This window comes from Herpailurus yagouaroundi, unplaced genomic scaffold, assembly GCF_014898765.1.
Source record: "Herpailurus yagouaroundi ecotype Mexico unplaced genomic scaffold, PumYag 100, whole genome shotgun sequence".
NCBI classification, from domain to species: domain Eukaryota; kingdom Metazoa; phylum Chordata; class Mammalia; order Carnivora; family Felidae; genus Herpailurus; species Herpailurus yagouaroundi.
This window is the reverse complement of record NW_024412391.1, coordinates 9,068,450-9,082,327: the sequence shown is the minus strand read 5'-3', so window position 1 is coordinate 9,082,327 and position 13,878 is coordinate 9,068,450. Positions and strand designations below refer to the sequence as shown.

The window sequence follows — 13,878 nt, the reverse complement described above, 5'->3', positions numbered from 1 at the left end:
CAGATCATTGCTTCTGCACGTCCATCTGAGCCAGTCAGTCTTTGCATGCTTTTTTAAAGTTCTTTTTGAACTTCTACAAATGTTTGTTTATTTTTGAGAGAGAGAGAGAGCAACAGAGCGCAGTGGGGGAGGGGTAGAGAGAGAGGGGATACAGAATCCAAAGCAGGCTCCACACTCTGAGCTGTCAGCACAGAGCCCACTGTGGGGCTCAAACTCATGAATGGTGAGATCGTGACCCAAGCTGAAGTCAGACACTTAATGAACTGAGCCACCCAGGCACCTCTGCGTGCTTTTTATTATCACTGACAAGGACCAACCCATTGAATTGAAGACTCTAACCCTTTTTCTCTTCCTCTTCTCACCAGTGCTGGTGAATGGTGGAGCTGAGCATGGAAAATAGGATACATGAAAAGTATAATTGTAAAGCTGATTGGAGATTCTTTTTTTATATGTTTGTTTATTTTGAGAGAGAGGAGAGTGAGCAGGAGAGGGGCAGAGAGAGAGAGAAAGAGAGAATCCCAAGAAGGCTCCATGCTGTCAGTGCAGAGCCCTACATGGGTCTTGAACTCATGAAACTGTGAGATCATGACCTGAGCAGAAACCAAGAGTCAAACGCTAAACCCGCAGAGCCACTCAGGCACCCTTGGTGGAAGATTCTTTTAAACTTCATATTGAAATGAAAAATAGTATTATTTTTCATAGCAAGAGAATTGTGTAAGGAAAAACTGGCATACATGTGGAAAAAGGATAGAATGTCTGACTTCTTTTTGTGTCTTTAGGGTGATTCGCAGAAGTCTTATCCATAGTCAGTGCTAATTAAATATTTTGAATAAAAATAAACAAAGATGGGTTATATATGATTGGGGAGTGGTGGATTGTTATTTAAAGCGAGGAGAGTGTTATGCTAAGTGAAATAAGTCATACAGAGAAAGACAGATACCATATGTTTTCACTCCTATGTGGATCCTGAGAAACTTAACAGAAACCCATGGGGGAGGGGAAGGGAAAGAAAAGTTAGAGAGGGAGGGAGCCAAATCATAAGAGACTCTTAAAAACTGAGAACAGGGGCGCCTGGGTGGCGCAGTCTGTTAAGCATCTGACTTCAGCCAGGTCACGATCTCGCGGTCCGTGAGTTCAAGCCCCGTGTCGGGCTCTGGGCTGATGGCTCAGAGCCTGGAGCCTGTTTCCGATTCTGTGTCTCCCTCTCTCTCTGCCCCTCCCCCATTCATGCTCTGTCTCTCTCTGTCCCAAAAATAAATAAACGTTGAAAAAAAAAATTAAAAAAAAAAACTGAGAACTAACTGAGGGTTGATGGGGGGTGGGAGGGAGGGGAGGGTGGGGGATGGGTATTGAGGAGGGCGACTGTTGGGATGAGCACTGGGTGTTGTATGGAAACCAATTTGACAATAAATTTCATATTTAAAAAAATAAATAAAGCTAGGAATGCTTCAAGGGGTGCTCTGTTGAAAACCAACTATTCTTTTCTCACGAATAGACCTGAAATTACAGGTCCCCTCTGGCGAGACCAGCAGTAAACCAGGCATCCTGGATTTTGTTGTCACAGAAAGTTTCAGTTTGAAGGAGCTTGCTTGGGAGACTTTTTAAAAAAGTAACCTCCATGCCCACCATGGGGTTCCAGCTTACAACCCCTAGATCAAGAGCCAGCCAGGGACACTGCTGTTCCAGTGACTTTTAGGCTCAGCTCCTAGAGGTCACTGTGGAAACAGGGGAGCAACTGACAGTCCTCTTTCATCTGCTTTACATGTTGGGGCTCTGGCTACTTATCATTGGAAAACCTCTGAACTAGTCCTAGCCTTCCATTTTTCCAATACAGAAAATGTGGCCCAGAAAGGGTAAGTGACTTGCCCCGGGTCACAGAACTGGTGGGCAGCAGAGCCAGCCTGCTATCCAGGTCTTCTAAGTACTAGTCCTGACTCTTGCCCATCTACCTTTCTGACATGCCCCCTTGAGTTTATGTGTGACTATGGTCCCCTCAACTTCCCGAGTGTAACCGGAGATTCAGAATGCTGAGTCTGCAGTGAATCATAATGAATTACAAGTTGCATTCACATAAATTATTTGCCCATGAACCTTTGACTACAAGCCAAACTGGTGGACTCACTCATCTCATCTGTGGTGTGGCTCTTAGCCAGTGCCCGGAGCTTTTCATCTCCGTGTCTGCGCCGTGAAGCTGCACAGGCTGGTCTGCCCATACCATCTCGTCCAGCCTCCTCCACATGGCATTCTGACGACAGCTGGTGTGACCAAATCCACTGCACATTCCTGCCTCTGGTCTTGACTCACACCATTCCTCCTCTTTCGTCCCCTGAGGCTGCCTCTCCTTTCAGGGTTTGACTTTTGCCGCAGCGATCCCCTCAAGGGGGCTCAACTGCCCTGGCTCCTGGTCACCTCTCTGCTCCAATCCTATATGCTGTTGCCTATGCCACTCACCTGGTTCTAACATCTGACTGTTCTGTGGGTGATTCTTTGCTGTGTGAGCCTCATCTCACCAAGCAGAGTGTAAGAGACTTGAAGGCAGGGTCAATGACTTGTAGCTCTGTATCTGGGGGCCTCGCACAAGAGACAATGGCGAAGATGGACAAGACCCTCTGATGGGCATATGGATGAAAGCTGCATGCTGAAGGCGAGAGAAGGAAAGCAGGAGGAAGAGGAAAAGGAAGGGGGTGAAAGGAGAAGGATGTAAGAGGCAGGGGTAGGGAGGATGTGGAATGTGGAGAGAAGATGGAGACCAGAGAGGGGTGGAGGAGGGAGCGTAGTTGTTATGGGAATTGAGTCTCTCCAATTTAGTAATTTAGTACAGTAACAATACTGTGTAATATATTTGACACTTGTTAAGAGAGTAGCTCTTACATGCTCTCACCACAAAAAAAGAAAGGGTAATTACGTGATATGAAAGAAGTGTTCACTAACTCTATGGCAGCTAACATTTTGAGATATATAAGCGTGCCAAATCAATACACTGTGCACCTTAAGCTTATACAATTACATCTCAATAAAGCTGGGAGAGGAAAAAACAAAAGAATAGGCTCTCCAACTGCCATGCCAGCCCTGGTAAGAACCTACAACTTTTCTCCGTATCACTGGTGTCCCTGCTTTGTGTCATTCCCCACCTCTCTGGTGATGCCTTTTGCTCTGTCATATGTCCAGCATCCTTGTATTCTGTCTTTCCTCCTCCTATTCAAGTCTGCGCTTAGCCATGGATCTAAGGATGCAAAGGCTGATTGATAAAGGTCACAGGAAGCCTTAAATGCTGGGATGAGGATTCTGGACTTCACTCATAGTCAGGGACTGTGAGGGGCGGAGGTGGGAGGCACTGAAGGCTCCTGGGCAGCAGGGGTGGTATTGACGTTTAAAGACAATTTGTCTGACTGTGTTGTGCTAGATGAAATCACGGAGCATGGGGCAAGGAGGTGGCTGTGCGAAAGACAGAGACTAGAGTAAAAGCCACCGTTTTAGAAGAACCAATGGGATTGGCAGCCGATCATTCTTGGTTGTGCAGAGGCTTACAATGAGTCGAAGGAAACATCACAGCGAGATGAGCATTAATGAACACCTGTTTCAGGCAGCAATGTGAAATATGCCAGACACAATATTGTATAATTCCCCTTATATGAAATAGAGAATAGGCAAATTCCTAGAATCAGAAAGCAGAAGTTACCAGAAGTTTGGGGTAGATAGGTGTGAGGAGTTATCACCTCACAGAGTATCTGTTCAGGATGACGACAAAATCCTGAATGTACTTAATGCCACTGAACTTTATGCTTCAAAATGATGACACACACAAATGGAAAAATATTCCATGCTCATGCATTGGGAGAAAAAATATTGTGAAAATGTCCATATTACCAAAAGCAATCTACAGATTTACTACAATCCCTACCAAAATATCGACAACATTTTTCAAAGAACTAGAACAAATAATACTAAAATTTGTATGGGACCACAAGAAACCCCTGAATAGTCAAACCAATCTTGAAAAGGAGGAACAAAACCAGAGGCATCACAATCCCAGATTTCAAGATATCCTACAAAGCTATAGTAATCAAAACAGTATGGTGCTGGCACAAAAACAGACACAAAGATCAATGAAACAGAACAGAGAGCCCAGAAATAAACTCACAATTGTATGTTCCAATTAATCTTCAACAAAGGAGGCAAGAGTATGCAATGGGAAAAAGGCAGTCTCTTCAACAAAGGCTGCTGGGAAAAATGAACAGCTACATGCAAAACAATGAAACTGGACTACTTTCTTACACCATATACAAAAATAAGCTCAAAATGGATTAAAGACCTAACTGTGAGACCTGAAACCATAAAAGTTCTAGAAGAGAGCACAGGCAATAATTTCTCTGACGGTGACATAGCAGCATTTTTCAAGACATGTCTTCTGAGGCAAGGGAAACAAAAGCAAATATAAACTTTGGGACCTCATCAAAATACAAAACATCTGCACAGCGAAGGAAACAATCAACAAAACTAAAAGACAACCTACTGAATGGGAGAAGATATTCACAAATGACATATCCAATAAGGGGTTAGTATCCAAAATACATAAACCATTTATGCAACTCAACACCAAAAAAAAAAAAAAACCCTAAAAAATCCAATTTAAAAAACAACAGAATACATGAACAGACATTTCTTCAAAGAAGACATCCAGATGGCCAACAGATACAAGAAAAGATGCTCAACATCACTCACCATCAGGGAAATGCAAATCAAAACCACAATGAGATATATCCTCACTATAGTTAATTTTGAGTAACATCAAAAACACAAGAAACAGAGTGTTTCTTGTGAGCCTGGGTGGCTCAGTATGTTAAGTGTCCAACTCTTGGTTTCAGCTCAGGTCATGATCTCACAGTCATTGGATCAAGCCCTGTATCTTGGGATATTCTCTCTCTCTCTCTCTCTCTCTCTCTCTCTCTCTCTCTGCCCCTTCCCCACTCACAAATGTGCAGGCACGCACTCTCTCTCTCAGAATAAATAAACATTTTTTAAAAACTACAAGAAACAACAAGTGTTGGTGAGAATATGGAGGAAAGCGAACGCTCTAGCACTGTTAGTGGGAATGCAAACTGGTGCAGTCACTATAGAAAACAGTATTAAGATTCCTCAAAAAATTAAAAATAGAATTACCACATGATCCAGCAATCACATCACTAGGTCTTTACTCAAAGAATACCAAAACGCTAATTTGAAAAGATATGTGCACCCTTATGTTTACTGTGGCATTGTTTACAAAAGCCAAATTATAGAAGCAACCCAAGTGTCCATCCATAGATGAATGGATAAGGAAAAGGTGGTGTATGAGTACAGTGGAATAATACTCAGCCATCAAAGAGTGAATCTTCCCATTTGCAATGACATGGGTACATCTAGAGGGTATAATGTTAAGAGGAACAAGTCAGAGAAAGACAGTATCACATGACTTCACTCATATGTGGCATTTAAGAAACAAAACAAATGAACAAAGAAAAAAAGAGACAAAATAACGGATTCTTAATTATAGAGAACAAACTGATGGTTACCAGAGGTTTGTGGGGAGATGGGTGAAATAGGTGAAGGAAATTAAGAGTGCACTTATCATGATGAGAAACGAGCAATGTATAAAATTGAGTCACTATACTGTATATCTAAAAGTAACCCAACACTGTACATTAATTATACTAGAATTAAAACTTTTAAAAAACCTTGCCTGGAAAAAAAAAGATTACAGTTGACGCTTGAAAAATGTGGATCTGAACCATGCAGGCCCACTTAAATGTGGATTTGTTTTTAATAAATACAGCACAGTACTATAAATGTGTGTATAAATGTATGTATAAATGTTTCCTTATGACTTTTTTTTTTTTTTTTAGAGAGACAGCAGGGGAGAGAGCAGAGGGAAAGAGAGAATCTCAAGCAGGTTCCATGCTCAGTGCAGAGACTGATGCGGGGCTCGATCCCACAACTCTGGGGATCATGACCTGAGGGGAATTCAAGAGTTGGACACTCAACTAACTGAGCCACCCAGGCACCCCATCTCTTCCTTATGATTTTCTTAATTACATTTTCTTTTCTCTAGCTTACTTTATTGTAAGAACACAGTATATAATACATATTACATACAAAATCTATGTTAATCAACTGGTTATGTTATCAGTAAGGCCTCTGGTCAATAACAGGCTATTAGTAAAGTTTTTGAGAAGTCAAAAGTTACCCATAGATTTTTAACTCCACAGTGCCCCTAACCCTTGTGTTGTTCAAAAGTCAACTATGCTCACCTTAGAATCTTGGATTCTTCACTTTTCTTTTCTGAGGTCAGTTTCTTTTTTTTTTTTTTTTAATGTTTATTTATTTTTGAGAGAGGGAGAGAGATAGAGTGTGAGCAGGGAGGGGCAGAGAGAGAGACACAGAATCTGAAGAAGGCTCCAGGCTCCAAGCCATCAGCACAGAGCCTGACACAGGGCTGGAACTCACGAGCTGTGAAATCACTACCTGAGCCAAAGTCAGCCACCCAACCAACTGAGCCACCCAGGTCCCCCTTCTGAGGTCAGTTTCTTAATTTGACAAATAAAAGTAATAATATTTGCCTACCTCATAGGGATTTTCTCTAAGTATCAAATAAAAAATGTGTGTGTGTGTGTGTGTGTGTGTGTGTGTGTGTGTGTGTGTGTGTGAAGAGAAAAAGGGTGCCTGGGTGGCTCAGTTGGTTAAGGGTCCAACTCTTGATTTCAGCTCAGGTCATGATCTCAGGGTTGTGAGATCCAGCCCTGCATAAGGCTTTGTGCCCAGCACGGAGCCTGCTTGAGATTCTCTCTCACACTTTCTCTGCCTTACCCTTGCTCATGTGCATGTGCGCACGCGCGCGCTCTCTCTCTCTCTCTCTCTCTCTCTCTCAAAAAATAAATAAATAAATAAATAAATAAATAAATAAATAATAAATAAAAATAAAAATAAAGAGAACAAAGAATAGAGATAAAAAACATATGAGAACTTTCCCCTCAGGAAATTCAGTCATCTGGTAAGAGTCTTTTTTGTTTTGTTTTTTGTTTTTTAATGTTGCTGAGGAATATAAAAAGACTCGAATAGTGGGAACCATATACTTTTATCAAAACAAGAATTTTTAATACTATAAAGGTATCAATTCTCTTTTTTTAATTTTTTTTTCAACGTTTTATTTATTTGGGACAGAGAGAGACAGAGCATGAACGGGGGAGGGGCAGAGAGAGAGGGCGACACAGAATCGGAAACAGGCTCCAGGCTCTGAGCCATCAGCCCAGAGCCTGACGCGGGGCTCGAACTCACGGACCGTGAGATCGTGACCTGGCTGAAGTTGGACGCTTAACCGACTGCGCCACCCAGGTGCCCCATTTCTCTTTATGTATTAACTAATAATTTCAACACCATCCCAATTAAACTTTTAAAAAATGTCTATTTATTTTTGAGAGAACGAGGGACAGAGCGGGAAGAGGGGAGGGGCAAAGAGAGAGAGGGAGACATAGAATCCGAAGCAGGCTCCAGGCTCTGGGCTGTCAGCACAGAGTCTGACACAGGGCTTGAACTCACAAACCGAGGGATCACGACCTGAGCTGAAGTCAGACGTTTAACTGACTGAGCCACCCAGGTGCCCCAACACCATCCCAATTAAACTCTCTTAGATTTTGGAGGGAAATTAGGAGAAGATCTTAATAAAGTGACTTCAAAGCTGTTCTAGAAAAATAGTACTCAGAAAATAATTTGGAAAATTCTGAAGAAGAATTTTGACAAGGGGGACTTACCCTACTAATACAAAAAAATACTGTTATTAAAAGCATCACATTGGACCAACAATTAATCTCTATCCTCTTCCCAACAACATGAAATGCCCTCTTTATTACTTAATAAGTCCCCATATATACTTGAATCTACAAATCTGTCATTAGAACACAATAGAGAATTCAAAAATAGATTCAAATATACAAAGGATGAATTATTCAATAAAAATATATGAGTGCAAATGGTTAGCCATTTGGATATGACAAAGCTAGACCTGTACCATGTTTCTCATATTCAGTTAAACCCAGATGGTCCAACATTTAAATATTAAGGATGAAACCAAATTAACCAAATAAGAAGAAGAAGGATACAAGAATGTAGGTGTAAAAATTAAGTCTGAAACCACTAAAAAAGAGAGCAGTAAAAACATTAATAAACCTAAATAGATACCTGCTTAGAAAGTAATGTCTAATTTAGGAAAACTTATAAACAACAGGAAACCAAAACATCAGACAAAAATAATTTGGAAGATGAGACTGGGGCAGATCAGAATTAATATTTTCAAGGTCCTTGTATTGTTCAGATGGCAAATAAAGATACTAAAAAACATAGGTATTGTGGGAGCACATTTTCAATATTTAAGGGCTACCTCTATAATAAAAGGAATAGAATGAATAAATTATAAGCCAGTAGGAGACACAGTGGGGAGAAAATTAAACTGAATCACTCTAGTAAAAGGTAGGAAAGGAGAAAAGGAAATATATGGTCAAGAGGAATTATAAAATAAAATGACAGAAGTCCAAATATGTGAGTAATCACAATAGATGTAACTGAATCAAATTCATTGCTAAAAGACACAGAATACCAGACTGAGTGAAAAAAAAAAAAAAAAAGATCAGCTATATAATTAGAAGAAACAACTTTAAAGCAAAGTAACACAGAAAAGTTAAAAATGAAGTCTGGAAAAAAGATCCATCAGCAAAAATGCTAACCTAAGCTAGTTTCAATACACTAATATGAGCGAAAATAAAATGTAAGGCCCAAAGCAGTATAAAGAAGTGACATCATAATAAAATCTATCCATAAAATTAAGCCAATCATATGCTAGGAAGCACCAAGATATTCTCAAATTATATGAAGTAAACTGTCAGGCTTATAAGGAGAAATCAACAAAGCCATCATGTTATTGGCAAACTGTTAGCTCAGCTAAGCAAAATCTAGCACAAGTGTCAGTATTTATATGGCACAATTAACAACGTATAACAAAATACATACAATGAGAACACACGCTCTTTTGAGGCACACATGGAACATCAATGAAAAGTCACTATGTAGAGAACAAAAGAAAAGTCTCCAAAGTTCCAAACAATTGATAACATCTTCTGACCAAAATGCAATTAAATTAGAAACAAAGAACACAAAAGAGTGTTAACAGATAACACACTGGTTAAAGAGAAGTTCATAGCAGTTACAAAATAGAAATAAAAATAAAATTACTCTCTAACAAAACTTGCCAAATGTAGCTAAATGCTTCATTAAAAATCAAAAAGACTGACAACAAATGAGCTAAGTACTAAACTCAAGAAGCTAGAAAAACATAAAAAGCTAAAGAAGAAAACAAAGAATAGAAATTAATGAGGCCGCCAAAAAAAATCAATAAAGAGAATAACAACAACACCAAAAACAAAAAACCCTTGTTCTTTGAAGTTACTATAAAAACCTTTAGTAAGAGGACCAAGAAAAAAGAGAGAAGCCACAAATAAACAGCATTAAAATGAAAGAGGGGACATACATAGATTTTTGAAACTCATCAGAGAACACTGGGAACAGTGGGATTTTACATCAATAAATTTGAAAACTTAGATGAGCTGGACAATTTTCTAAAATATATATGTTACCAAAATTGACTCAACCAAAAGTCTTAAACACAAGTAGACTGTGACCTTTACATAAATTGATTCATACTTTTAAAAACTCCCCGTAACACCCCATCATTATCCCCCACCCCTCACCTCAAAAAAAATATTAGGCATAAACTACTTTCGAGGCAAGTTTCACCAAGCACTCCAAGTTGGCTGGACAGGTGAGGGAGGTGCCATTGGTCAAACTTCCCAGAGCTTATGATCGGCCTGCCTACGGGTGGGTGGTCAGCACTGGTGTGAGAAATGATTTCAAATTGACCTTGAGAGTCCTGAAAACATTAGACTGTAAATGCCAAACTGTGTTTTAAAAAATCATTTAGGGGTTCCTGGGTGGCTCAGTCAGTTAAGCGTCCGACTTCAGCTCAGGTCATGATCTTGCGTTTGTTGAGTTCGGGCCCTGCGTCAGGCTCTGCGCTGATGGCTCAGAACCCGGAGCCTGTTTCGGATTCTGTGTCTCCCTCTCTCTCTGACCCTCCCCCGTTCATGCTCTGTCTCTCTCTGTCTCAAAAATAAACGTTAAGAAAAATAATAAAAATAAAAAATCATTTAAAAGGGGGGTGCCTGGGGGGCTCAGTTGGTTAAGCATCTGACTCCTGGCAATGGCTCAGGTCACGATCTCACAGTTTATGAGTTCAAGCCCCACGTCAAGCTCTGTGCTGGCAGTGTGGAGGCTGCTTGGGATTCTCTCTGCCCTCTCTCTCTCTGCCCCTCTCCCCCTTCTCTATCAAAAATAAATAAACATTTTAAAAAATAAAAAGTAAATTAAAAAGCACTACAAATCATTTCATGAGGTTTATAAGTTTGAGACCACTTACCATTTATACAATTTTATATCATTTATAAGGCCAGCACAAGAAAACGAAATTATAAAACAATCTCTCACCGATATAAACAATGATGCCAAATCATGTGACTAGCTCCACCAGGTAGATGTTACTATTCCCATTTCATTGATGAGCAAAACGAAGGCAGGGAACTTTCCAGGGCCACCGGGCTCTGAGTGCAGCTGGATTTTGTCCCAGTCTACTCTGCTCTTTTCTCTTCCCTCCAGGGCAGGGCTCCAGAGTGAAGGTCCCCTCCCCTCCACCCTTCCCCGAGGAGGTGGCTGGTGGGGGAAAGAGACCTCCTGGCTGGGAACTTACCAGGATGGGCTCCACCAGCCTCCCCTCTGGCATGACGGAGCGGTTCATCTTGGCGATGTGCTCCAGTGTGGCCAAGGCAGCCTGAGTGTTCCCAGTGGAGACATTGAAGCGAGCAGACTCAGGAATAAACTGGGCGCAGAAGGAAAGAACATCAGAGTTGCAACTGCTGGGACCCCAGGGGTTCGGCTATTACTGCTGCATATGTCATGCCGCCCCAGTTTCCAGATGGAAGATTAGCAAGCACAAAGCCACACCAACAGCAGGCAGGCATCCTGTGCATTCCAACTGGTTCCGGAACAAATAAGGTCATCTTCTCCTTATTGGAGTTCCTTCTTGATGACAGCGGGTCAGTATGGATTTGCAGCAATTCAGCTCAACCTACTTGTTAACACAAGTAAATTCTTACATTCGCTTGGGAAATAACTGCTGCCCCAGGGCCTCCACTTCTCTGTCACCCCAGCCTCTCCCCAGTAGCCCTGCGACCTCCCACATGCAACACCCCACAGCATGGCTACAGCAGGGACCTCTAGCACCCAGGAGGTGGAAGAATTGCTCCTGACTGGCCAGACCCTCAACCCCACTGATTGTTGAATGTCTTGAACACGACACCCAGAAAACAGAACAGGCCTCTATGGAAGCTGGGACCTTGAAAATCACCATGGACCTCTTCCTGCCCCTCATGCCTCGCAACCAGTCAAGGCCAGCTGGTTCTTCCTGAGAAAAGCACCTCCCCCAGCAGCACCCTGCTCCCCACCTGGTGGCCAGGGGCCAGTGGGCAGGGCAGCTCCTCCTCATCGCCCACCAGGATTATTCTGACTGCTTTTCCTGGCCTTTTCTGTGTTCCCTCCCACCCAGGCTCCATGGAGCCATGAGCCAGCTTCCCAGCACCCCTCATCCCAGCCTGCCTGCTCTCCCCCAAACGTGTTCCGCATTTCATGCCTTCATGACTGGGCTGACGCAGCAGTCCTGCCAAGATGCCCTTTCCCCACTGTCCAGGGATCCCAATGCAGGCCATTCAATCCCACAAGGCCAAATTCAAGAGCACCACCCCACTGGAACAAACCACTCTTTCCCCTGCACACCCACAGAAGGAAAGCTGCTATGGCGCCTACCGAGTCTCACTGGAACTACCAGCTTTTACATTCCTATCTATGGAGCCTGCTTCAGATTCTGTGTCTCCCTCTCTCTCTGCTCCTCCCCTGCTCATGCTCTGTCTCCTCTGTCTCTTTCAAGAGTAAATAAACATTAAAGAAAAATTTTTAAAAACCGTATCAATTGTCCAATTATAGTTTTCAGGTGTCTAGATTTGGAAACAACTCACATAGGACAGACCTTGGGTTGTAGTTGATCCTAAGCCCAGCAGTACCCAGCTGTGGGAGGCAGTTGGCTAAGAAGCCGCACAGTCAGCCTACACCAAGCAAGGCAGATGGGCTGCTCACGGGAAGCACCAAGCCCGCTAAACCCTTGGGTCCAGGCACCTGCAGGTCTTTGGGGGGACATCAAGTCACAGTTCAGTGCAGAGAGCACCCTGACCACCCGGCTCATCCAGAAAAAAAAAAAAAATGGACAGGGATCTGGGAGCAGGTGTCATGGGAAAGAGTTGAAGGTAATGGTAGTGTTTAATTCAGAGAAGGAAAGCTTTGGTTAGGCTAGTTCTTAAGTATTTGGAAGAATACCATGTAGACGACACTCCTCTGGTTTTTCACAGAGAAGTGCTAAGACCGCAGGTAAATTCATAAGGGAGGAAGGGGTCCTCTCAACAGAACAAAGAACTTCCTAAGAACTGGGACTGACTGCAGTTGGAACATACTGAAGGAGTCTATAAAGTCTAAAGTCTAAAACTTCTCAGGGTGGCTCAGGTGATAAGTGTCCCACTTCAGTTCAGGTCATGATCTTACAGTTTGTGAGTTGAAGCCCAGCATCGGGCTCTGCGCTGACAGCTCAGAGCCTGGAGCCTGTCTCAGATTCTGTGTTTCCCTCTCTCTCTGCCCCTTCCCCTTCTAGTGTTCTCTCTCTCTCTCTCTCTCTCTCTCTCTCTCTCTCTCAAAACAAATAAATAAATAAATAAATAAATAAATAAATAAATAAATAAAAATTAAAATGCCCCAAACTTGAAGTATTCCAGCAAAGCTGCAAGTATTATGGCAGAGACAGGATGTGTACTTTGGGCTGGGGTATGAAACAAATGCCCTTCAAGCACCCTTCTGAAATCTGAAACTCTCTGATTCCACAGTGTTAGGTGACAAACACACAAAATACATCCCAGTTCCACTGAGTGGCCAACCTCGACTTTAAACAACGAACATAATTCAACGGAACCTAAGGAAGATGGTGATTCTGCACATTAGTGGAGAGCAGAAGGACAAACCAGCTGGCCTGCAGTGGCCTGAGAATGCGTACAAGGCATCCAACTACCTGCTCTAAAGCTTAGAGAGGGGTCAGCCCAAATAGGGAGGAGTTGTCAGACGAAACGGTCAGTAATGAACAATCATAAGGCAGGATATAGGAGGGGAGGGATGAAGTGGACTGAGACAGTTTTCAGCAAAGGGAAGACGCAGGTATGAGGTAGGTACTTGTGGGGACACTGGCCCAGCTGGAGGGGAGGACCAGAGGGAGGCTGTGAGCGTCCTCACCTTGAAGGCCAAGATGAGGATAATGCCAGGAATAGAGGCGATGCGGATGAGCCACCGCCACCCGATGGTGGGGATGACCACAGAGGCCAGGCCAATGATAAGCAGGGAGCCAGCCAGCCAGAAAACCTGGGGAGAGAAGGGGCACCTGAGTGGCTCAGTCGGTGAAGCATCCGACTTCGGTTCAGGTCACGATCTTATGGGTCATGAGTTCAAGCCCCACGTGGGGCTCTGTGCCGACAGCTCAGAGCCTGGAGCCTGCTTCGGATTCTGTGTCTCCCTCTCTCTCTGCCCCTCCCCAACTAGCAGTTTGTTTCTCTCGGTCTCTCAAAAATGAATAAGGGTAAGGAAAAGAAGAGAAGAGAAGAGAAGAGAAAAAAGAAAAGAAAAGAAAAGAAAAGAAAAGAAAAGAAAAGAAAAGAA

The 13,878-nt window shown here is 42.7% G+C and overlaps 1 protein-coding gene across 1 annotated transcript in view; it reads right to left on the bottom strand.

Moving 5' to 3' along the window:
- Positions 1-13,878, bottom strand: part of SVOPL (SVOP like) — a 69,901-nt gene that overhangs the window by 35,258 nt on the left and 20,765 nt on the right. Inside the window, exons 7-8 of the mRNA XM_040471845.1 lie at positions 13,459-13,584; positions 10,826-10,954 (exon numbers count right to left, since the gene is read on the bottom strand). Of these exons, the coding sequence (XP_040327779.1) occupies positions 10,826-10,954; positions 13,459-13,584 (255 nt within the window). The remainder of the gene's footprint in view (positions 1-10,825; positions 10,955-13,458; positions 13,585-13,878) is intronic.